The sequence below is a fragment of the Parasteatoda tepidariorum genome, chromosome 9 (assembly GCF_982258835.1).
Source record: "Parasteatoda tepidariorum strain Cologne lab strain chromosome 9, Ptep-v5.0, whole genome shotgun sequence".
Classification (NCBI taxonomy): Eukaryota; Metazoa; Arthropoda; class Arachnida; order Araneae; family Theridiidae; genus Parasteatoda; species Parasteatoda tepidariorum.
The window spans coordinates 12,321,232-12,348,911 of record NC_141763.1 but is presented as its reverse complement, the minus strand read 5'-3'; the positions used below and the strand labels follow the sequence as shown (position 1 = coordinate 12,348,911).

At 31.4% G+C, this 27,680-nt stretch overlaps 1 protein-coding gene across 4 annotated transcripts in view; it reads right to left on the bottom strand.

Moving 5' to 3' along the window:
* Nucleotides 1-9,832: 9,832 nt before the first annotated feature.
* LOC107451550 (1,5-anhydro-D-fructose reductase) overlaps nucleotides 9,833-27,680 on the bottom strand; it is a 59,614-nt gene continuing 41,766 nt past the window's right edge. For 3 of the 4 annotated variants that reach the window (XM_087150882.1, XM_087150883.1, XM_087150884.1), the window contains 3 exons: nucleotides 23,959-24,042; nucleotides 20,267-20,358; nucleotides 9,833-9,924 (listed from right to left, as the gene is read on the bottom strand). In XM_087150882.1, the coding sequence (XP_087007008.1) occupies nucleotides 9,882-9,924; nucleotides 20,267-20,358; nucleotides 23,959-24,042 (219 nt within the window). In that variant the 3' untranslated portion in view covers nucleotides 9,833-9,881. The remainder of the gene's footprint in view (nucleotides 9,925-20,266; nucleotides 20,359-23,958; nucleotides 24,043-27,680) is intronic. The other variant, XM_087150885.1, reaches the window with a different exon arrangement.

Here is a 27,680-nt window from a genome sequence, read left to right as displayed (position 1 = left end):
AGTTTGAATGTCGGTCTCGCAGGGTTTCGAACCCATGCTCTCCGGGACAACATATCTAAAATGCCACACAGCTTTACCTACTGCGCCATACTTCACATGCTTGCCCCTCTAATATTTAGCTTAAAACACCTCCTCCCGGTTAGTAAACAAAACTTATTTTGGCCCATTGTGGGCCCACTAATGGGTATATAAAATAATCCTGCGGTACAATTTATCGATACATTAAACTCTAATTTTGGGCGGAGTTTGAAATTTACAGGTTAATTTTATAGGGAGTTACGGGGTGTGATGTGTGCGCGCCTCCTGATATGATTTCTGTCCCTTTTTCAGCCATTATTGGCTCTTTAACAAAGAAAAATAATTCTTTTCACATATAGAACACTTTATTAGATTTAAAATATTGAAAAGAAGTTAAAAAATATATATATTAAAATAAATAAATAAATAAAAATTATGCAAAATTTATCCGTTTATTAGCTATTATTCGCTATTTCCCAGAGGAAAAATAGAATTTTTTTTTATATACAGATCACTTGATTCACGTTAAAATATCTAAAAATATTTTTAAAAAAATAAAATAAAAAAAAGAAAAAGTTTGAATATCGGCTCTTGCAAGGTTTCGAACCCATGGTCCCAGGGACATCATATCTAACTTGCAACACAGCTTTACCAATTGCGCCATACTTCACATGCTTGCCCCGCGAATATTTAGCTTAAAACACTTCCTCCCGGTTAGTAAACAAAACTTATTTTGGCCCATTGCGGGCCCACTAATTGGTATATAAAAAAATCCTTCAGTACAATTTATCGATACATTAAACTCTAATTTTGGGCAGAGTTTGAAATTTACAGGTTAATTTTATAGGGAGTTACGGGGAGTGATGTGTGCGTGCCTCCTGATATGATTTCTGTCCCTTTTTCAGCTATTATAGGCTCTTTAACAAAGAAAAATAATTCTTTTCACATATAGAACACTTTATTTGCTTTAAAATATTGAAAAGAAGTTAAAAAATATATATATTAAAATAAATAAATAAATAAAAATTATCCGAAATTAATCCGTTTATTAGCTATTATTCGCTATTTCCCAAAGGAAAAATAGAATTTTTTTTATATACAGAACACTTGATTCACGTTAAAATATCTAAAAATATTTTTAAAAAAATAAAAAATAAAAAAGAAAAAGTTTGAATGTCGGCTCTGACAGGGTTTCGAACCCACGGTCCCCGGGACATCATATCTAACTTGCAACACAGCTTCGCCAACTGCGCCATACTTCACATGACTGCCCCGCGTATATTTAGCTTAAAACACCCCCTCCCGGTTAGTAAACAGAACTCATTTTGGCCCATTGTGGGCCCACTAATGGGTATATAAAATAATCCTGCGGTACAATTTATCGATACATTAAACTCTAATTTTGGGCGGAATTTGAAATTTAGAGGTTAATTTTACAGGGAGTGACGAGGTGTGATGTGTGCGTGCCTTCTGATATGATTTCTGTCCCTTTTTCAGCCATTATTGGCTCTTTTACAAAGAAAAATAATTCTTTTCACATATAGAACACTTTATTAGATTTGAAATATTGAAAAAAAGTTAAAAAATATATATATTAAAAGAAATATATAAATAAAAATTATCCGAAATTTATCCGTTTATTAGCTATTGTTCGCTATTTCCTAAAGAAAAAATAGAATTTTTTTTATATACAGAACACTTGATTCACGTTAAAATATCTAAAACTATTTTTTAAAAAAAATAAAGAAAAGAAAAAGTTTGAATGTCGGTCTCGCAGGGTTTCGAAACCATGCCCTCCGGGACAACGTATCTAACATGCCACACAGCTTTACCTACTGCGCCATACTTCACATGCTTTCCCCGCGAATATTTAGCTTAAAACACCTCCTCCCGGTTAGTAAACAAAACTTATTTTGGCCCTTTGCGGGCCCACTAATTGGTATATAAAAAAATCCTTCAGTACAATTTATCGATACATTAAACTCTAATTTTGGGCAGAGTTTGAAATTTACAGGTTAATTTTATAGGGAGTTACGGGGAGTGATGTGTGCGTGCCTCCTGATATGATTTCTGTCCCTTTTTCAGCTATTATTGGCTCTTTAACAAAGAAAAATAATTCTTTTCACATATAGAACACTTTATTTGCTTTAAAATATTGAAAAAAAGTTAAAAAAATAATATAAATTAAAATAAATAAATAAATAAAAATTATCCGAAATTTATCCGTTTATTAGCTATTATTCGCTATTTCCCAGAGGAAAAATAGAATTTTTTTTATATACAGATCACTTGATTCACGTTAAAATATCTAAAAATATTTTTAAAAAAATAAAATAAAAAAAAGAAAAAGTTTGAATATTGGCTCTTGCAAGGTTTCGAACCCATGGTCCCAGGGACATCATATCTAACTTGCAACACAGCTTTGCCAACTGCGCCATACTTCACATGCTTGCCCCGCGAATATTTAGCTTAAAACACTTCCTCCCGGTTAGTAAACAAAACTTATTTTGGCCCATTGCGGGCCCACTAATTGGTATATAAAAAAATCCTTCGGTACAATTTATCGATACATTAAACTCTAATTTTGGGCAGAGTTTGAAATTTACAGGTTAATTTTATAGGGAGTTACGGGGAGTGATGTGTGCGTGCCTCCTGATATGATTTCTGTCCCTTTTTCAGCTATTATTGGCTCTTTAACAAAGAAAAATAATTCTTTTCACATATAGAACACTTTATTTGCTTTAAAATATTGAAAAAAAGTTAAAAAATATATATATTAAAATAAATAAATAAATAAAAATTATCCGAAATTTATCCGTTTATTAGCTATTATTCGCTATTTCCCAAAGAAAGAATAGAACTTTTTTTTATATACAGAACACTTGATTCACGTTAAAATATCTAAAAATATTTTTAAAAAAAATAAAATAAAGAAAAGAAAAAGTTTGAATGTCGGTCTCGCAGGGTTTCGAACCCATGCTCTCCGGGACAACATATCTAAAATGCCACACAGCTTTACCTACTGCGCCATACTTCACATGCTTGCCCCTCTAATATTTAGCTTAAAACACCTCCTCCCGGTTAGTAAACAAAACTTATTTTGGCCCATTGTGGGCCCACTAATGGGTATATAAAATAATCCTGCGGTACAATTTATCGATACATTAAACTCTAATTTTGGGCGGAGTTTGAAATTTATAGGTTAATTTTACAGGGAGTTACGAGGTGTGATGTGAGCGTGCCTTCTGATATGATTTCAGTCCCTTTTTCAGCCATTATTGGCTCTTTAACAAAGAAAAATAATTCTTTTCACATATAGAACACTTTATTTGCTTTAAAATATTAAAAAGAAGTTAAAAAAATAATATAAGTTAAAATAAATAAATAAATAAAAATTAACCGAAATTTATCCGTTTATTAGCTATTATTCGCCATTTCCCAGAGGAAAAATAGAATATTTTTTTTATATACAGATCACTTGATTCACGTTAAAATATCTAAAAATATTTTTAAAAAAAATAAAATAAAGAAAAGAAAAAGTTTGAATGTCGGTCTCGCAGGGTTTCGAATCCATGCCCTCCGGGACAACATATCTAAAATGCCACACAGCTTTACCTACTGCGCCTTACTTCACATGCTTGCCCCTCGAATATTTAGCTTAAAACACCCCCTCCCGGCTAGTAAACAGAACTCATTTTGGCCCATTGTGGGCCCACTAATGGGTATATAAAATAATCCTGCGGTACAATTTATCGATATATTAAACTCTAATTTTGGACGGAGTTTGAAATTTATAGGTTAATTTTACAGGGAGTTACGAGGTGTGATGTGTGCGTGCCTTCTGATATGATTTCTGTCCCTTTTTCAGCCATTATTGGCTCTTTAACAAAGAAAAATAAATCTTTTCACATATAGAACACTTTATTAGATTTAAAATATTGAAAAGAAGTTAAAAAATATATATTTTTAATTAAATAAATAAATAAAAATTATCCGAAATTTATCCGTTTATTAGCTATTATTCGCTATTTCCCAAAGAAAGAATAGAATTTTTTTTTATATACAGAACACTTGATTCACGTTAAAATATCTAAAAATATTTTTAAAAAAATGAAATAAAGAGAAGAAAAAGTTTGAATGTCACAGGGTTTCGAAGCCATGCCCTCCGGGACAACATATCTAAAATGCCACACAGCTTTACCTACTGCGCCATACTTCACATGCTTGCCCCTCGAATATTTAGCTTAAAACACCTCCTCCCGGTTAGTAAACAAAACTTATTTTGGTCCATAGCGGGCAGACTAATTGGTATATAAAAAAATCCTTCGGTACAATTTATCGATACATTAAACTCTAATTTTGAGCGCAGTTTGAAATTTACAGGTTAATTTTATAGGGAGTTACGGGGTGTGATGTGTGCGCGCCTCCTGATATGATTTCTGTCCCTTTTTCAGCCATTATTGGCTCTTTAACAAAGAAAAATAATTCTTTTCACATATAGAACACTTTATTAGATTTAAAATATTGAAAAGAAGTTAAAAAATATATATATTAAAATAAATAAATAAATAAAAATTATCCGAAATTTATCCGTTTATTAGCTATTATTCGCTATTGCCCAAAGAAAGAATAGAATTTTTTTTTATATATAGAGAACACTTGATTCACGTTAAAATATCTAAAAATATTTTTAAAAAATAAAATAAGAAAAGAAAAAGTTTGAATGTCGGTCTCGCAGGGTTTCGAAACCATGCCTTCCGGGACAACGTATCTAACATGCCACACAGCTTTACCTTCTGCGCCATACTTCACATGCTTGCCCCGCGAATATTTAGCTTAAAACACCTCCTCCCGGTTAGTAAACAAAACTTATTTTGGCCCTTTGCGGGCCCACTAATTGGTATATAAAAAAATCCTTCGGTACAATTTATCGATACATTAAACTCTAATTTTTGGAGGAGTTTGAAATTTACAGGTTAATTTTATAGGGAGTTACGGGGTGTGATGTGTGCGTGCCTCCTGATATGATTTCTGTCCCTTTTTCAGCTATTATTGGCTCCTTAACAAAGAAAAATAATTCTTTTCACATATAGAACACTTTATTTGCTTTAAAATATTGAAAAGAAGTTAAAAAAATAATATAAGTTAAAATAAATAAATAAATAAAAATTAACCGAAATTTATCCGTTTATTAGCTATTATTCGCCATTTCCCAGAGGAAAAATAGAATATTTTTTTTATATACAGATCACTTGATTCACGTTAAAATATCTAAAAATATTTTTAAAAAAATAAAAAATAAAAAATAAAAAGTTCGAATGTCGGCTCTGGTAGGGTTTCGAACCCACGGTCCCCGGGACATCATATCTAACTTGCAACACAGCTTCGCCAACTGCGCCATACTTCACATGACTGCCCCGCGTATATTTAGCTTAAAACACCCCCTCCCGGTTAGTAAACAGAACTCATTTTGTCCCATTGTGGGCCCACTAATGGGTATATAAAATAATCCTGCGGTACAATTTATCGATACATTAAACTCTAATTTTGGGCAGAGTTTGAAATTTATAGGTTAATTTTACAGGGAGTTACGAGGTGTGATGTGTGCGTGCCTTCTGATATGATTTCTGTTCCTTTTTCAGCCATTATTGGCTCTTTAACAAAGAAAAATAATTCTTTTCACATATAGAACACTTTATTAGATTTAAAATATTGAAAAGAAGTTAAAAAATATATATATTAAAATAAATAAATAAATAAAAATTATCCGAAATTTATCCGTTTATTAGCTATTATTCGCTATTTCCCAAAGAAAGAATAGAATTTTTTTTTATATACAGAACACTTGATTCACGTTCAAATATCTAAAAATATTTTTTAAAAAAATAAAATAAAGAAAAGAAAAAGTTTGAATGTCGGTCTCGCAGGGTTTCGAACCCATGCTCTCCGGGACAACATATCTAAAATGCCACACAGCTTTACCAACTGCGCCATACTTCACATGCTTGCCCCTCGAATATTTAGCTTAAAACACCTCCTCCCGGTTAGTAAACAAAACTTATTTTGGCCCATTGTGGGCCCACTAATGGGTATATAAAATAATCCTGCGGTACAATTTATCGATACATTAAACTATAATTTTGGGCGGAGTTTGAAATTTATAGGTTAATTTTATAGGGAGTTACGGGGAGTGATGTGTGCGTGCCTCCTGATATGATTTCTGTCCCTTTTTCAGCTATTATTGGCTCTTTAACAAAGAAAAATAATTCTTTTCACATATAGAACACTTTATTAGATTTAAAATATTGAAAAGAAGTTAAAAAATATATATATTAAAATAAATAAATAAATAAAAATTATCCGAAATTTATCCGTTTATTAGCTATTATTCCCCATTTCCCAAAGAAAGAATAGAATTTTTTTTTATATACAGAACACTTGATTCACGTTAAAATATCTAAAAATATTTTTAAAAAAAATAAAATAAAGAAAAGAAAAAGTTTGGATGGTGGTCTCGCAGGGTTTCGAAACCATGCCCTCCGTGACAACGTATCTAACTTGCCACACAGCTTTACCTACTGCGCCATACTTCACATGCTTGCCCCGCGAATATTTAGCTTAAAACACCTCCTCCCGGTTAGTAAACAAAACTTATTTTGGCCCTTTGCGGGCCCACTAATTGGTATATAAAAAAATTCTTCGGTACAATTTATCGATACATTAAACTCTAATTTTTGGAGGAGTTTGAAATTTACAGGTTAATTTTATAGGGAGTTACGGGGTGTGATGTGTGCGTGCCTCCTGATATGATTTCTGTCCCTTTTTCAGCTATTATTGGCTCTTTAACAAAGAAAAATAATTCTTTTCACATATAGAACACTTTATTTGCTTTAAAATATTGAAAAGAAGTTAAAAAAATAATATAAGTTAAAATAAATAAATAAATAAAAATTTACCGAAATTTATCCGTTAATTAGCTATTATTCGCCATATCCCAGAGGAAAAATAGAATATTTTTTTTATATACAGATCACTTGATTCACGTTAAAATATCTAAAAATATTTTTAAAAAAATAAAAAATAAAAAGTTCGAATGTCTTCTCTGGCAGGGTTTCGAACCCACGGTCCCGGGACATCATATCTAACTTGCAACACAGCTTCGCCAACTGCGCCATACTTCACATGCTTGCCCCGCGAATATTTAGCTTAAAACACTTCCTCCCGGTTAGTAAACAAAACTTATTTTGGCCCATTGCGGGCCCAGTAATTGGTATATAAAAAAATCCTTCGGTACAATTTATCGATACATTAAACTCTAATTTTGGGCAGAGTTTGAAATTTACAGGTTAATTTTATAGGGAGTTACGGGGAGTGATGTGTGCGTGCCTCCTGATATGATTTCTGTCCCTTTTTCAGCTATTAATGGCTCTTTAACAAAGAAAAATAATTCTTTTCACATATAGAACACTTTATTTGCTTTAAAATATTGAAAAGAAGTTAAAAAATATATATATTAAAATAAATAAATAAATAAAAATTATCCGAAATTTATCCGTTTATTAGCTATTGTTCGCTATTTCCTAAAGAAAAAATAGAATTTTTTTTATAAACAGAACACTTGATTCACGTTAAAATATCTAAAACTATTTTTAAAAAAAAAATAAAGAAAAGAAAAAGTTTGAATGTCGGTCTCGCAGGGTTTCGAAACCATGCCCTCCGGGACAACGTATCTAACATGCCACACAGCTTTACCTACTGCGCCATACTTCACATGCTTGCCCCTCGAATATTTAGCTTAAAACACCTCCTCCCGGTTAGAAAACAAAACTTATTTTGGCCCATTGCGGGCCCACTAATTAGTATATAAAAAAAATCCTTCGGTACAATTTATCGATACATTAAACTCTAATTTCGGGCGGAGTTTGAAATTTGCAGGTTAATTTTATAGGGAGTTACGGGGTGTGATGTGTGCGTGCCTCCTGATATGATTTCTGTCTCTTTTTCAGCTATTATTGGCTCTTTAACAAAGAAAAATAATTCTTTTCACATATAGAACACTTTATTTGCTTTAAAATAATGAAACGAAGTTAAAAAAATATATATATATGAAAATAAATAAATAAATAAAAATTATCCGAAATTTATCCGTTTATTAGCTATTATTCGCTATTTCCCAAAGAAATAATAGAATTTTTTTTTATATACAGAACACTTGATTCACGTTAAAATATCTAAAAATATTTTTAAAAAAAATAAAATAAAGAAAAGAAAAAGTTTGAATGTCGGCTCACGCTGGGTTTCGAACCCATGCCTCCCGGGACAACAAATCCAACTTGCCACACAGCTTTACCAACTGCGCCATACTTCACATGCCTGCCCTGCGAATATTTAGCTTACAACACCTCCTCCCGGATAGTAAACAAAATTTTTTTGGCCCATTGTGGGCCCACTAATTGGTATATAAAGAAATCCTTCGGTAAAATGTATCGATACATTAAACTCTAATTCTGTTCAGAGTTCGAAATTTATAGGTTAATTTTATAGGGAGTTACGAGGTGTGATGTGTGCGTGCCTCCTGATATGATTTCAGTCCCTTTTTCTGCCATTATTCGCTCTTTAACAAAGAAATATAATTCTTTTCACATATTGAACAGTTTATTCGTTTTAAAATATTGAAAAGAAGTTAAAAAAAAGAATATAAATTAAAATAAATAATAAAATAAAAATTATCCGAAATTTATCCGTTTATTAGCTATTATTCGCTATTTAGCAAAGAAAAAATAAAAAAAAAATTTATATACAGAACACTTGATTCACGTTAAAATGTCAAAAAATTTATTTGAAAAAATAATAGAAAAAGAAAGAAAAAATTTGAATGTCGAACCTCGCAGGGTTTCGAACCAAAGGCCACCGGGACAACAAATCTGATTTGTCACACAGAATTACCATCTGCGCCATGCTTCACATGCCTTACCCGCGAATATTTAGCTTAAAACACCTCCTCCCGGATAGTAAACAAAAGTAAATTTTGCTCATTGCGGGCCCACTTATTAGTCTATAAAAAAAATCCTTCGGTACAATTTTTCGATACATTAAACTCTAATTTTGGGCGCAGTTTGAAATTTATAGATTAATACTATAAGGAGTTACGGGGTGTGATGTGTGCGTGCCTCCTGATATGATTTCTGTTCTTTTTCAGCCATTATTGGCTCTTTAACAAGGAAAAATAATTCTTTTCACATATTGAACAATTTATTCGCTTTAAAATATTGAAAAGAAGTTAAAAAATTAGTATAAATTAAAATAAATAAAAAAATAAAAATTATCCGAAATTTATCCGTTTATTAGCTATTCTTCGCTATTTCCCTAAGAAAAAAATGGATTTACTGGATTGGAGATCGATTGTTCTCTGATTCAGGTCAAAATTACGATCTGGGAATGAATGAATGGATGTATGAATGGGTCCGCCCTATGAAACGGGTGCGACGAATGGGTGTGTCAAAAGTCGCATTCTTGGCCATAGAGGGCGCCACTGGAGAACAAGAACAATCGCAACCCCTCTGCCTAAACAGGCATACGAATGGCAAATAAAAAAACTTCCTCCCTTGCGTTAAAAATGCATGACTAATGATAACTATACATCCATTCATACAGGTCAGTAAAATGTTTTCGTTTGGGGGTGGAGCTTGGGCCGACTCTATTTATTCTGAATAACTTGTCTTGTGTTGGAATGCACTGAATTTGTTTGCAGTGTAAATTCTTGTTTACTGTTATGTTTACATATGTGTAAAAGATTCAATAAATAAGAGCAAAATGATGTTCTAACAATTTATTCAGGCTATTTATTATGTACACAGTTTAAATCAAAATGATCCGTTGAATGGTTGTTCCGGATGTTCCAGGAGACTGAAAAGAAGAGACAGATTTGCTTTTAAAAAGAGAGCGTGAAAGACAAAATAGATACAGATTAACTTTAAAGAAGAGAGCATGAAAGACAAAATAGAGACAGATTAACTTTAAAGAAGAGAGCATGAAAGACAAAATAGAGACAGATTAACTTTAAAGAAGAGAGCATGAAAGACAAAATAGAGACAGATTAACTTTAAAGAAGAGAGCATGAAAGACAAAATAGAGACAGATTAACTTTAAAGAAGAGAGCATGAAAGACAAAAGAGCGACAGATTAACTTTAAAGAAGAGAGCATGAAAGACAAAAGAGAGACAGATTAACTTTAAAAAAGAGAGCATTAAAAATTGCAAATGATATTGCGACTCAAAATACACCTCATAAAGAAAATATAAGAAAATTTCGAGGAAAGCAAAAAGCATACTGATCAATGAACCTTATTTAAAGGCTTTAATTTCTTTATTTATTGATTTTTCTTCTTTGAAAAAAAAAAGAATTACCAGTTTATAAATTATTTAGACATAATTTGCGAAAATTAAAAATTATATTAAAAAATCAACACAGAAATATGGTAAAATAAGAATATATTTTCGAAAATTGTCACTACAAATAAAATCATTTATGACTGGTAAATTTTTATATATTTGCCCCATATATTCAAAAATAATTTTGCTATTGTAAGATTTTGGGCTTTAAATTGCATCTAAATTTAAAAAGCCATAACAATAATGGTCCATTGTTAAATTTCAACTTGAATTTTTTTTTTTTAAAAAAACGTGCATTTAACAGTACTTACACTAAACGTTATTTTCATTAAGAGAACATTTCACACGGGAACATATAGAAAAAAAGTTTCAGAGAGTAAAAAATATTTCATAAACAAATAAAGGTCTGTTAGAATAAATTTAGAGCAATGTTTAGAATAATGATGGAATTTCACAACATACTGTAAAGTTTACTAAGGGGGAGATTCATCATTTAATTTTTTAAAAAAAATGCGAAAAAAAGATCTCTATAATATGGCGCATAATACAGGAATACAAAAACAAAATTTTATGAGTTGAATTTGTGAAGGTACCTTTAAAAGGCAGTAAATTTGCCCAGGACAGATGATGATGATTGTGAAGGCACTGTGAATTCACGACCCCTACCATATATATCAGAAGACGATCTACAGCCTTTAACCCCTTCTTTCTCGCTCCCGTGAAAATGAAGGAGTGAGCTTTTGCCCTCTATTTCTCGCTCCCGTGATATTTCCGGCATGGAGTGTTCAGTAGTAACGCGCCAATAAGAATAAAACTAATTCACTTCTTTTGCCAAGAAAACATTTTATTTCTCATTTTACACACCAGATGGCAGTACCAGGATATTTTTAATGTAATTGTCGATAGTTAGTTCAGCAGATGTCAGCACTAATCAGGGATAAAAAAAAATAGGCACTTTTATGACCGTTTTCTTGGAAATTAACCGATCGTTAACTGTTAAGTGTATAAGTTAATTGAGGTTACAGGATTTGACCATTTGATCATATCGGGCAACAGTCTTCGCAAGTGTCAGTTATACAGATGTAGACTTCAAGAATTGATATTATCAGAAGTTATTTTAGATTCGATTGCATAGGACAGCGGAGAAAACAAAAACGAAAACCGATGAATTCAAAGTAAGAGAAATAGTCATAGTTGAATACCAGAAACGTTTTAACTAGGTAGAATACTTGAGGTATTTCCAAGAAAAAATGGCAAATGACCGAGAACAGTGGTTTCCAACTGGCGGCCCGGGGGCCGCATCTGGCCTGCGAAGCCTTTTTTGTGGCCCGCGAACTAAAATATATTAGTTGTCATTTTTTTGTGGCAAATTTTCGTAAAAACTCTATATTGGTTTCAAATACTTTTCTCGTTAACAAAAACCTAATTTCTTCGTTTCTGTGAAATTTATCATACCAACGGTGCAAAAAAAAATTATTTCTCAGGTTTTGCATCCAAGAAAATATTCATTCAAATACAAAAATAATCGCCTATGTTGCTCTTTTTTATTTCATTTTTTTTGTATTTTGTGAATTTAATTTAGCATGTGTGTATCAGAAATTTTCTCGAAGAAATTCTCCGATTTAACTTTTTGAAAACACTCATTTTGGGCGAAAATATTAACACACAGATTTGTAAATTTTAAATTTAAAATGTAAATATCTATTCTCTGGTGGTTGCAGCAGACAAACCTCAATTTTGTCATTGAACATTTTGTGTGTTACCATGTAAGTTTTAATACCAACCTTCTTAAAGTTTTAAGGTGGAAACAATTTTAAATTCTTGTCAATAAAACCTAGTTGATAGAATATGCAGTTCTGATAATTTTTCTTTAAAAATTCATCATGTAAAGTTTAATTCAAACTATTTATAATAAAGTCGATTCGACAAATTGTTTAACACATCCTTCATACTTGTAATATTATTAACTATTTATATATATATATATATATATAACAGTCGTTGAACAGATGAGCCAATTTTTGCGGTTTGTGACTACTAATGTTTAACTCTGTAGCCTTGTCATTTTGAATCCAATCCAGAAGACAAGGGAACTCCTGGATCAAGTAAAGGGAGAAATTCGCCTTTGTGAAAGACTTTCTGATAGAACTAACCCGCATTTGCGTTACATGGGGAGGGAAACCATGAAAACTTCCCACGGTTAGCCCGACGACTAGAGGACTCTAACCAGCGATCTGTCTACCACTGAGGATATTTTACGTTAGCACTGCGGTTAATGCAAGCCGGATGCGGAATTCGTATCGATAAGCCATCGCTGGGATTCCAACCCAGTTCACCTCATTGGAAGGTAAACGCTCTACCCCCCCCTGAGCTGTCACTACTCGTTATGAGCTATTATAACTTATTAAGTCATGTAAATTATGAATCCATTAATCTGTTATATTTCGTATGTCTGGATTTTTAATAAATGCACTGGTGGTTGCCAGGCTCATTGGCTGCTGATCTTGCGTGAGCCTTATGGAGTTTTCTTTCGGGGCGGGACTTTTAACAACCCCGTTTCCTGTTTGGCATTTCCTTTAAATGAAAAGAAACTTGACTCTTGAACTTTTCTTTTTCAAACTCAGGTAACACATTTTGAAAGAAATAAAAGTTTGCATTGTAATTGGCTTCAACTACAGCCAAGAAGAAAATCTCCAAAAATAGAGAGAGAGAGAGAGTGGAGCCATTGGATTATAAATTAGATCCAGGGGCTGGTCCCGCGAAGTGACGAGTTTTATTTTTCCGTTTACCCCTAATTCGGGTGTGTCGGTTTATTTAATGAAGAAGGCAGTGATAATATTTCTCATTTTTATTACTAAATTTCTATACGCACTGAATTTATAAAAATAAAATTCTTTATGCATCAATCTGCAAATTTATGAGCGATTTATTCTTATTGTTAAGTGTAAGTTAATTTTTTTTAGCAGGATTATTGAAATAAAAAGGAACATTAACAGGTGCTAATAGCCATTGACTCTCTTGTGTTTCTTATCCGTGGAAACGAGATATGGGTTCTGTCTGATAGCAGAAGTGCAATACAGCTCTTGACCAATTGGCAAAGCGTGAGAGATAGTGCTGGAGTGTCAATACTGAAAAAGTTAAAACGGCTTTCCATTTCGCATCAGATTCATCTACGGTGGATTCCTTCCCACGTCGATCTTGAAGGAAACGAGATCGCGGACACTTTGGCTAAAGCTGGTGCTTGTGAGGCTTCTGTGCCGCCGGCACCCCCTTCCTTTTTGGAAACCTTCTCAAAAATAAAACACAAAACCAAGACCACTTGGAATCCCCCCAAAGCACCCATGGTATCAGTGTTCTCGACCTGCAGGCTCCCTGGCCCAAGGTTTTAACAGACAAGAACAAACTATTCTTGCCCGCTTTCGAAGTGGGCACCTTTAAATCAATGAAATTTTCGGAAGGATCCAAAAACTTTGAAATTTGTACCAACTGTTCTTCAGATCAGGCTTCGCCTCACCACATCCTCGCGTGCCTGGGGCTCACCAAACAGTATTTAGCAGATGATCCATTGACGGTGTTGGATTTTTTGAGGCTGTATAACGTCATGGACCTGGTCTAGCATTGCTGGCCAATGGGGCCGTGCAACAACAACAGGAACATTAACAATTAATTACTCCGTATTCAGAATATTCAATTAATTTAATATGCACATGAAAATGAAAAGACTGTCGGTTTCGAATCTATAATGAATAAAACATTTATTAAAAAACACCAACGAGTGTTTTTTAAAACAAAGGAAAGAACTGATTATTTCCTTTTATAAATTTTTTCATAGCATCTTTCAAAAACTTAAATCTTTTTTCTTTTTTTTTGTAAAATTATAGAATAGTTTAGAGCTATTTTTAGAACTATGTCCTTTTTAACTGGAATTTCAGCTCAGCCTTCAAATAATGAAAACATTTGTGTTATTGATTTAAAAAAAAGTCCGTAAAACGAAGAACACCTTGAACGATTTTGATCTCACGATGAGATTTTCATGTACTAATCTTTATGGTTCCATGGCCTAACCCTAAATATGCTAATTAATTAGTTCGCACTATATTTTAAGTTACGAAATTACGAAATCGAACACAAGAATATACTTTCTCTGAATAAAAAATACCTTTTTTTAATAGATTCTGATTTTTGACCCCAAAAATATGGGGAGGGGGGAAGAAGCAATACAGGCATCAAAACTTCAAAGGGTCTAAACTTGAAACTGCTCTCCTTCTTTAACTATTCGAACCATATATTCCAGATTGCAGCTACTACCCCCCCCCCATATTTCATATTTCGGGGGTCAAACATCCAAATCCATCGAAAATATTTTTATTCAGAAAAATTACATTTCGTGTCTGACATTCGTTACATAAATTATCTTCTTCGCTCATAAACATTCCTAAAACCAGAGTTGGCCGTTGATTACAGTAATCGATTACAACTGTAATTGATTACAGATAATTACAGCTATGTAATCAATTACTTGTAATCACGATTACAAGTAATCAATTACTTGTAATCGTGATTACAACTTTCAAAAAATTTTGATTACAGCTGTAATCATGATTACAATTTTGATTACAGTAATCAATTACTTGTAATCATGATTACAAGTAATCAATTACTTGTAATCGTGATTACAACTTTCAAAAAATTTTGATTACAGCTGTAATCATGATTACAATTTTGATTACAGTAATCAGTTACTTGTAATCATGATTACAAGTAATTGCGATTACAAGTAATCACAACAAAAACGATTACAAGTAATTATGATTACAAGTAATCAAAATATATGATTACATGTAATCATGATTACATGTAATTTGATTACATGTAATTGTGATTACTTGTAATCAAACTATACGATTACAAGTTATTACGATTGTATACTATAGTCAAATTTTTTATGTAAGTATTCATATGTTTACATATTTTTAAGTACATAGAATGTACGCACGCATGAACGTACAATTTGCGATTCCTATACATACAATGTATGCACAAACGTTGTTGGTACGTACAATATTCATAATTATATTGTAATATACTTAATGCAATGCGCATATGCTGCTTAGTACATATAATTATGCATTTATGATACATGTACGCATGTATGTTTTGTACAAAAAGGCAATGTTTTGTATCTTTGTATACATAGACAATGTATGTATGAACGTATATGAAAATAATGTTTATGCGTTTGCATGCTTTTATGTACTTAAGTGCATATATTGTAAAAATTTACGATAATAGCACGTATATACAATGTACGTTTGTATATAAAATTGTACGTATTTGCGTACAATACGTAAAAATGTTATTTAAAGGTACAATATATGCACATAGTTGCGTAAATAAAATGCGTACATGTATACATGCATATTTATATATACATCGATATATGTGCACGCAAAGTATGTACTTATGTACCACTTACGTATGTACTTGTATAACTACATACTTTGTTGATACTTATGCGCATGTAATGCATGGATGTACAAAAAAATAGTTATATGCACAATGTATGCATGTGCATACAACGTATACATGTACATAATTACAAGTAATGTACAAATACGTGCGTACATTTAAATATATGTAATTACAATATACACATACATTGTGCATACATTAAAAAAATTTATATGAGTAAAGTTATTAAAATTTGTTTTAAAATTATTCTAAGGTATATGAAACTCGACCTCATATTTTTTAGAAAGCAAACGATAATTTTATTTGGAATTTCTAAATATTAATTCCACACATAAAATTTAGCGTTTTTCTTACCATTTAAAAAATTTCTATGAATCATGCATTATGTTATAAAAAAAAATAAATCTGTATTGTCAAGCATTTCATAAAAATACCTGAAAATAATTTTTTATTCAGAGAATTTCAAAATGATATAGAACAATTAAAGCTGAAAACTAAATTTAAATATCGTTTGATTTTGTCATTTAACTTGCTTGAGTCATTAAAAGTTAACTTACATGCATTTTATTTATTGCATTGTACACATATTTAGACATAAATGTAATGTACATATGTATACGCGTAATGTATGTACGCATGTACAATGTATGTACATACATTCATGTATTGTACGTGCATATATAGTACATATGGATATGCATACATGGAACATACGTGTATTGTACATGTGTGGATACATTCATTGTACATATATACATTGCACCATATGCATAGATAGGGATAGCATGCATGTACACATGTAAAATTTGTACGAAAGAATTATGCCCAATATATTTATGCACATACGTACTGTATATGTACACACATATGTACATTATATGAACATTATATGTTCATTTCATCATATGTTCATTTCATCATATGTTCATTTCATCATATGTACATTATATGAATATACATCTGTACGCTATATGTATATACATCTGTACCATACATGCATCTCAAATGTGAGTATGTACGCACGTTATGCATGTCGAATGCATGTATGAATATATGTGAAATATAAATACGCCCAATGTACGTACAATAGTTCACAAATGTATTATGCATATTTGGATACTTACATTGAGCATGAACATATTATGTACATGTACATAAATACACTGGGCATGCATATCATGTACATGTATACATATATATATTGTACATCCTACAGATATACCTATATTGTACATGCATACATATATTGTACTGTTCATAAATAAATTGCACATACATGCATGGGACATACATTGTACAGACAATGTATGTATGTTCGTACAAACACAAGTACTTGTATATACATGCGTACATGAACATAGATATGCATTTTACATACACAAATATTTGCATAAAATGCATATATTCATTGTGTATAAATGTACATGTCTACATTGTTTGCACATACATACGTAATTATTATCTATATACATACGTACATATATTTTATACCTACAATATAAGTGTATGTACATGTGTGTGATACTAAAATGTCTGAACATATGCGCTAGATAAAATCATATGTACATACATTTCAGTTACATTCATTTCTACGGATACAAATACGTACAAAATGCAGTACATGTTAATACGTGCAAAATATATCATTATAAAATACATTCTACTATCTACTGTAAAATATAATCATTTATAAGAATACAATAGTCTTGTAATCGTGTAATTAGATTACATGTAATCATAATTACATGTAATCAAATTACATGTAATCAAATTACATGTAATCAAATTACATGTAATCATATATTTTGATTACTTGTAATCATAATTACTTGTAATCGTTTTTGTTGTGATTACTTGTAATCGCAATTACTTGGAATCATGATTACAAGTAATTGATTACTGTAATCAAAATTGTAATCATGATTACAGCTGTAATCAAAATTTTTTGAAAATTGTAATCATGATTACAAGTAATTGATTACTGTAATCGGCTATGTAATCATGATTACAGCTGTAATCAAACTTTGTAATCACGATTACAAGTAATTGATTACTGTAATCAAAATTGTAATCATGATTACAGCTGTAATCAAAATTTTTGAAAATTGTAATCATGATTACAAGTAATTGATTACTGTAATCAAAAAATGTAATCGATTACATTTTTGGCCAACTCTGCCTAAAACACTCGAACTACTAAGATACCGTGATAATTTAATCATTAGATCAAAGGTTAACCAGAGTGTTTACTTCTGTACACTCTCTGGGCCAAATTATCAGACGCTCTATAAGATTCTATGTAAAATCTTAATTATCAGCTGATACTCTATACAGCTTTAGTGTTTTCATCTGACTGTCTGCACTTGTTTACGTCAGTGAACCAATGGGTTACATTAGACGATATAGGATATAAATTTGAGGATTGGATACATTAGACGATATAGGATATAAATTTCAGGATTGGATACACTAGACGATATATTATATATATTTGAGGATTGTATACATTAGACGATATATGATATAAATTTGAGGATTGGATACACTAGACGATATATGATATAAATTTGACGATTGGATACATTAGACGATATATGATATAAATTTGACGATTGGATACATTAGATGATATATGATATAAATTTCACAATTGGATACATTAGACGATATACGATATAAATTTGACGATTGGATACATTAGACGATATATGATATAAATTTGACGATTGGATACATTAGACGATATATGATATAAATTTGACGATTGGATACATTAGACGATATATGATATAAATTTGAGGATTGGATACATTATGTTAGCTTTTACATTCTTTTATTCCACAGACATACAGAGACGAACGATAAACAAAAACATTAATAATAAGAAAAAGTCGTTTGGTTGCCTAGCAACCAGCTGGAGTTGCAGTTATTATATCGGCAGACGATTTAAAACAATTATTAAAACTAACTGTTTATTGATGACGGAACACATTAGACGATATATGATATAAATTTGACGATTGGATACATTAGACGATATATGATATAAATTTGACGATTGGATACATTAGACGATATATGATATAAATTTGAGGATTGGATACATTATGTTAGCTTTTACATTCTTTTATTTCCACAGACATACAGAGACGAACGATAAACAAAAACATTAATAATAAGAAAAAGTCGTTTGGTTGCCTAGCAACCAGCTGGAGTTGCAGTTATTATATCGGCAGACGATTTAAAACAATTATTAAAACTAACTGTTTATTGATGACGGAACACATTAGACGATATATGATATAAATTTGACGATTGGATACATTAGACGATATATGATATAAATTTGACGATTGGATACATTAGACGATATATGATATAAATTTGAGGATTGGATACATTATGTTAGCTTTTACATTCTTTTATTTCCACAGACATACAGAGACGAACGATAAACAAAAACATTAATAATAAGAAAAAGTCGTTTGGTTGCCTAGCAACCAGCTGGAGTTGCAGTTATTATATCGGCAGACGATTTAAAACAATTATTAAAACAAACTGTTTATTGATGACGGAACACATTAGACGATATATGATATAAATTTGGCGATTGGATACATTAGACGATATATGATATAAATTTGACGATTGGATACATTAGACGATATATGATATAAATTTGAGGATTGGATACATTATGTTAGCTTTTACATTCTTTTATTTCCACAGACATACAGAGACGAACGATAAACAAAAACATTAATAATAAGAAAAAGTCGTTTGGTTGCCTAGCAACCAGCTGGAGTTGCAGTTATTATATCGGCAGACGATTTAAAACAATTATTAAAACTAACTGTTTATTGATGACGGAACACATTAGACGATATATGATATAAATTTGACGATTGGATACATTAGACGATATATGATATAAATTTGACGATTGGATACATTAGACGATATATGATATAAATTTGAGGATTGGATACATTAGACGATATATTATATAAATGTAGAATATTTATTATATCAGGTATTATATTAGTGTATTATAATAATTAGAACAAATTATTAGACGCTCGCTCTGTAGTGTCTTAATAATGGCATGTGTTGCACGAGTTTATAGGCAATACTTTTATATTTGAACATGCGTGTAATGGGGTTATTATTTAGAACATTTTTTTACATGCTTTCTATTTGTATTTATTTTTAACGTATTGCATTACAATGTTAACCCATTGATACAGGAGGGATACATGTACATCCGAGTCAAAACAATAAAACTGTATAGAGTATCACCTGATAATTATAATTTTAGATAGACTCTTATAGTGCTTCTAATATAATATGACCAGAGACTGTGGATCTAATGGATGATTTATTACCTTTTGGCGAAGTCGAATTTGAAATATCTGAATCCATTCTTCATTGATCTCAGGATTTCCATATCTTCTTCATCGAGAGCAAAATCAAAAACCTTAAAAATTGAAAGAAAAAAAAAACTTAACTCTAGGCATGCGAATGTCAACATATAGGGGGCGCTAGTGAGGACATCTTGAATAACGTTTTTATTTATGGTTCAAGTCTCCTCTATCGAAAATTGGCAACACTGGTGTACTCTTCCCCGTGCAAGTTGGTCAATCCCAATGTGAGTACTAAAAAGTATAAAATTTGTAAAGGAAGGTGCAAAAGTATTTTTCTCTTTACTAGCATATTTTATTTTCAGAATTTCAACTGAATAGGATAATATGTTATAAAGCAGTGGTTTCCAACTGGTGGCCAGGGGGCCGCATACGGCCCGCGAGGTTTTTTTTGTGGCCCGCGAACTAAAATATAATAGTTGTCATTTTTTTGCTGACAATTTTAGTAAAAAATCTGTATGGGTTTAAAATACTTTTCTCGTTAATAAAAACCTAATTTCTTCGTCTCTGTGAAATTTAACATACCAACGGTGCAAAAAAAATTTTTTCTCAGGTTTTGCATCCAAGAAAATATTCATTCAAGCACAAAAATAATCGCCTATGTTGCTCTTTTTTTATTTCATTTTTTTTGTATTTTGTGAATTTAATTTAGCATGTGTGTATCAGAAATTTTCTCGAAGAAATTCTCCGATTTAACTTTTTGAAACCACTCATTTTGGACGAAAATATTAACACACAGATTTGTAAATTTTAAATTTAAAATGTAAATATCTATTCTCTGGTGGTTGCAGCAGACAAACCTCAATTTTCTCATTGAACATTTTGTGTGTTACTATGTAAGTTTTAATACCAACCTTTTTAAAGTTTTATATCTCTGTTGCACATTAATTGTTTAATACATGGGTGCACATTAAAGTTATTGTAGCCCGAATTTTTAATATGCAATTAAATACTTTTAAAAATCTACTTCTTATTTTAATTTGTAATTCAATACTTTTGTTTTGCACAACTTGGTAAAACTATGACAGTCATATTTAATGTTCCTTCAAACATTAAAGAGTCCTACATAAAATTTTGATAAAGTTGCGGCCCGGCATTTGATTTGTGTTTTTAATTGTGGCCCCCCGGCCTCATGGAAGTTGGAAACCTCTGTTATTATTCAGTTACCTATACTGTTTAATACTGTTACCTTGTTGTTGGGTACTGTTTTTTACCTATTTTAATATTTAATTTTGTTCTGTATAACTTCAATGAATCAACAATAGGGGGCATATGTCTTTTTTTGGTTAGTACAGACACAGGTTGGTGGGACTAGAGTGCTTTAAGTGGATTTTTAAATTTATAAACCAGAAAATTTAGGTTTTTTCATTAATCGCAATGATATTGAGTAGATATGAATAAATTGAAAATTCTTGTGAATGACATATTTAAAAATTTTATTTCAGAAAAATTGAAAGCCAGCGTTGTGCATTGTGTTGGTAGAGTAGAAGTTATTGTTAATATCGATAATATTCAATTCTTAAGAAAAAAAGATGGATATAGTTTATTTAATCATAAATATCTTGTTTTTCTTGAAATAAAAAATATTTTTTAATTCTCAGGAGAAGAAATATTTACCAAACTTCCATTCTTAGTGACTGCGTGTCAATATACATTTAAATTTGATACTTCAAATTTTTTTTGTTGATAAAAATCAAAATATTTTGCAAATTAACCAAAATTGAACAATGATTTTTATATTTATTGATTTGTAGTCAAATTTATTTTAGTATTTCGAAATGCTTTTTTGCAAATTAATATTTTTTAATATATTAGTAAAATGAGGTTTAGATTGAACTAAATTTCTTTTTGGTTTGTATATAATAATTAACAAATTATTAAGATTAGCCCCATAGCTGGTCCACACTAGCCACGAAAAACAGCCCTGTTTTAAATCCTGTTAAACCTGTTGTTCAGTTTTTTTTTTAGTTTTTCTTCATTTTTAAGTACAGATATCAGAGATGCCAACTTGCTCCGGACAGCAAATATATATTTTAAAGAGGTAGTTTATCAATGGTGATTCTTGGTTTAATAAATTCAATTCAGTAGATTTTCATCCACCACTATTTATACATAATTCGAAGGCTTATAGAATTCACCACTTCATAGTACTTATGTCATGCTGTACCTTTTAAAAAGCAAGCAAAAATAGTGAAATACAGTCAAACCTCGATATCTCGAACTTGAAGGGAGAAGAGAAAAAATTCGAATTATCGAAAATCGCATGTTATCGATGGTCTAATAAAGAAAAATGCTCTTTACGTACCTTATTTACTATTCCATATTTATTCTAAAAACACTTTTTACACTTTCATATAAAAAAAGATTCAATTGTTGTTTGCTTTAGAGATGTGTAAGGAAGTTTGTCTATAACACTTTCTAAGTGGACTATAGCTTTAAATGTCTCCTCTGACATATTCTGTCTCTCATTAAATCTCCTTACGAAGTCCACAGTCTTACAGTTACAGTGTACAGTGAGAATTGGTTTTTTATTCTAAAAACTTTTCATTTTTTTTGGAGTATTTTTTTTATTTTCAGGGGAAAAAATCTACACTATTTATGGAAAAAAATTCAAGTTATCGAGGGATTAGAAAAAAAATTCGTAAAACCAAGTTTTTTTTAAACATTGAGTGTATAGAAAATTTGAAGGGAATTTTTTTCCCTTCGACATATCGACATAATCGGCTGCCTCTCAATAAATCTCCTTACAGTGTCCACTGCAGAAAGAGCTTGTTTGTTAGTAACATTGGGTGGTAAATCTTTGATTTTCTCATCCTCTTCTGATGGTTCACAAGAAGCTTTCGTTTGAGCGATGATATCATTGTCATCCCACTGACCGCACACTGTTACTGCATCATCTACGTTTACAAAGTCATGAAATTCCATGTCATCAAGCTTCATGAGTTCGGTCAATCTGTTCCAATCATTTTCGTTGTAGTTTTCAGCAGAATTAACGATATTGATTGTTTGACTACTTTCGTGATCTTTAATAAATCCAGACTTCTTGAAGCCATTCATTATTGTAGAGAAAGACACATCATTCCATGCCACTGACGTCTTTATGTCCATTTTTTTTAAAAAGTTAATCATTATGAGAATTGGTTTTCTATTCTTAAAATTTTTTATTTTTTTGGAATAGTTTTTTATTTTTAGAGGAAAAAACTACTTATGGAGAAGAAAGAAGATTCAAGTTATTCAGGGATTAGGAAGAAACATTTTTTAACATTGAGTGTATAGGAAATTTGAAGGGAATTTTTTTTAATTCGAGATATCGAAAAATTCGTGAAATCGAGGTTCGAGTTAGCGAGGTTCGACTGTATTTGCAAAAGTGACTTCGTATTTATTTACTGGTTTTTTAAATTATTTCGGCGTCTCCGGAGCAGTTGTCATCTCTGAGATATAACCAAAATGCAGTAACGCGTACAAATTATTGTTTAAAAATATATATCACGAGTTGAAAATAACATTTAATAAAGGCATTTTGACAAATTTGTAATTAATGTCCTCACTAGCGCCCTTATTTCCCACAAAAACATTCTATATTAGCCATTGATTCTCAAATAGTTTATACTTAAGCAACAGTTTTTATGATAAGAGCATTATTAAAATAGAATTACTTCAATGTTTTCTCTTATCCTGTCTGGATGAGTGCTTTTTGGAATGGGAATCATGCTTCGCTCGATTAGGAACCTTATCAGTATCTGAAACACAAATTACTACATTTTACTTTATTTTGCTCTATAACAGTCATTGAGCAGCCGAGTTCACGACTCTGCTACATTTTAGATTTTCAAATTCATGAATTTTCATGATTTTCCATGACTCATTCCAAGAATTTTTCATGACTTTACGAAGTGACTACTTTCTCCCGACAAAAACGCGACAATAAATTTAAAAAAGCATTATAATAACATTCATTGAAATGATAGGTATAACCAAAACTGTTCCCTCGATTGGGAACCGTATCAGTATCTGAAACACAAATTACTACATTTTACTTTATTTTGCTTTCTAACAGTCGTTGAGCAGCCGGGTTTACGACTCAGGGTATCTGCTACATTTTAGATTTTCAAATTCATGACTTTTCATGATTTTCCATGTCTCATTCCAAGAATTTTTCATGACTTTACGAAGTGACTACTTTCTCCCGACAAAAACGCGACAATAAATTTAAAAAAGCATTATATTAACATTCATTGAAATGATAGGTATAACCAAAACTGTTCCCTCGATTGGGAACCGTATCAGTATCTGAAACACAAATTACTACATTTTACTTTATTTTACTTTCTAACAGTCGTTGAGCAGCCGGGTTTACGACTCAGGGTATCTGCTACATTTTAGATTTTCAAATTCATGACTTTTCATGATTTTCCATGTCTCATTCCAAGAATTTTTCATGACTTTACGAAGTGACTACTTTCTCCCGACAAAAACGCGACAATAAATTTAAAAAAGCATTATAATAACATTCATTGAAATGATAGATATAACCAAAACTGTTCCCTCGATTGGGAACCGTATCAGTATCTGAAACACAAATTACTACATTTTACTTTATTTTGCTTTCTAACAGTCGTTGAGCAGCCGGGTTTACGACTCAGGGTATCTGCTACATTTTAGATTTTCAAATTCATAACTTTTCATGATTTTCCATGTCTCATTCCAAGAATTTTTCATGACTTTACGAAGTGACTACTTTCTCCCGACAAAAACGCGACAATAAATTTAAAAAAGCATTATAATAACATTCATTGAAATGATAGGTATAACCAAAACTGTTCCCTCGATTGGGAACCGTATCAGTATCTGAAACACAAATTACTACATTTTACTTTATTTTGCTTTCTAACAGTCATTGAGCAGCCGAGTTCACGACTCTGCTACATTTTAGATTTTCAAATTCATGACTTTTCATGATTTTCCATGACTCATTCCAAGAATTTTTCATGACTTTACGAAGTGACTACTTTCTCCCGACAAAAACGCGACAATAAATTTAAAAAAGCATTATAATAACATTCATTGAAATGATAGGTATAACCAAAACTGTTCCCTCGATTGGGAACCGTATCAGTATCTGAAACACAAATTACTACATTTTACTTTATTTTGCTTTCTAACAGTCGTTGAGCAGCCGGGTTTACGACTCAGGGTATCTGCTACATTTTAGATTTTCAAATTCATGACTTTTCATGATTTTCCATGTCTCATTCCAAGAATTTTTCATGACTTTACGAAGTGACTACTTTCTCCCGACAAAAACGCGACAATAAATTTAAAAAAGCATTATAATAACATTCATTGAAATGATAGGTATAACCAAAACTGTTCCCTCGATTGGGAACCGTATCAGTATCTGAAACACAAATTACTTCATTTTACTTTATTTTGCTTTCTAACAGTCATTGAGCAGCCGAGTTCACGACTCTGCTACATTTTAGATTTTCAAATTCATGACTTTTCATGATTTTCCATGACTCATTCCAAGAATTTTTCATGACTTTACGAAGTGACTACTTTCTCCCGACAAAAACGCGACAATAAATTTAAAAAAGCATTATAATAACATTCATTGAAATGATAGGTATAACCAAAACTGTTCCCTCGATTGGGAACCGTATCAGTATCTGAAACACAAATTACTTCATTTTACTTTATTTTGCTTTCTAACAGTCATTGAGCAGCCGAGTTCACGACTCTGCTACATTTTAGATTTTCAAATTCATGACTTTTCATGATTTTCCATGACTCATTCCAAGAATTTTTCATGACTTTACGAAGTGACTACTTTCTCCCGACAAAAACGCGACAATAAATTTAAAAAAGCATTATAATAACATTCATTGAAATGATAGGTATAACCAAAACTGTTCCCTCGATTGGGAACCGTATCAGTATCTGAAACACAAATTACTTCATTTTACTTTATTTTGCTTTCTAACAGTCATTGAGCAGCCGAGTTCACGACTCTGCTACATTTTAGATTTTCAAATTCATGACTTTTCATGATTTTCCATGACTCATTCCAAGAATTTTTCATGACTTTACGAAGTGACTACTTTCTCCCGACAAAAACGCGACAATAAATTTAAAAAAGCATTATAATAACATTCATTGAAATGATAGGTATAACCAAAACTGTTCCCTCGATTGGGAACCGTATCAGTATCTGAAACACAAATTACTACATTTTACTTTATTTTGCTTTCTAACAGTCGTTGAGCAGCCGGGTTTACGACTCAGGGTATCTGCTACATTTTAGATTTTCAAATTCATGACTTTTCATGATTTTCCATGTCTCATTCCAAGAATTTTTCATGACTTTACGAAGTGACTACTTTCTCCCGACAAAAACGCGACAATAAATTTAAAAAAGCATTATAATAACATTCATTGAAATGATAGGTATAACCAAAACTGTTCCCTCGATTGGGAACCGTATCAGTATCTGAAACACAAATTACTACATTTTACTTTATTTTACTTTCTAACAGTCGTTGAGCAGCCGGGTTTACGACTCAGGGTATCTGCTACATTTTAGATTTTCAAATTCATGACTTTTCATGATTTTCCATGTCTCATTCCAAGAATTTTTCATGACTTTACGAAGTGACTACTTTCTCCCGACAAAAACGCGACAATAAATTTAAAAAAGCATTATAATAACATTCATTGAAATGATAGATATAACCAAAACTGTTCCCTCGATTGGGAACCGTATCAGTATCTGAAACACAAATTACTACATTTTACTTTATTTTGCTTTCTAACAGTCGTTGAGCAGCCGCGTTTACGACTCAGGGTATCTGCTACATTTTAGATTTTCAAATTCATAACTTTTCATGATTTTCCATGTCTCATTCCAAGAATTTTTCATGACTTTACGAAGTGACTACTTTCTCCCGACAAAAACGCGACAATAAATTTAAAAAAGCATTATAATAACATTCATTGAAATGATAGGTATAACCAAAACTGTTCCCTCGATTGGGAACCGTATCAGTATCTGAAACACAAATTACTACATTTTACTTTATTTTGCTTTCTAACAGTCATTGAGCAGCCGAGTTCACGACTCTGCTACATTTTAGATTTTCAAATTCATGACTTTTCATGATTTTCCATGACTCATTCCAAGAATTTTTCATGACTTTACGAAGTGACTACTTTCTCCCGACAAAAACGCGACAATAAATTTAAAAAAGCATTATAATAACATTCATTGAAATGATAGGTATAACCAAAACTGTTCCCTCGATTGGGAACCGTATCAGTATCTGAAACACAAATTACTACATTTTACTTTATTTTGCTTTCTAACAGTCGTTGAGCAGCC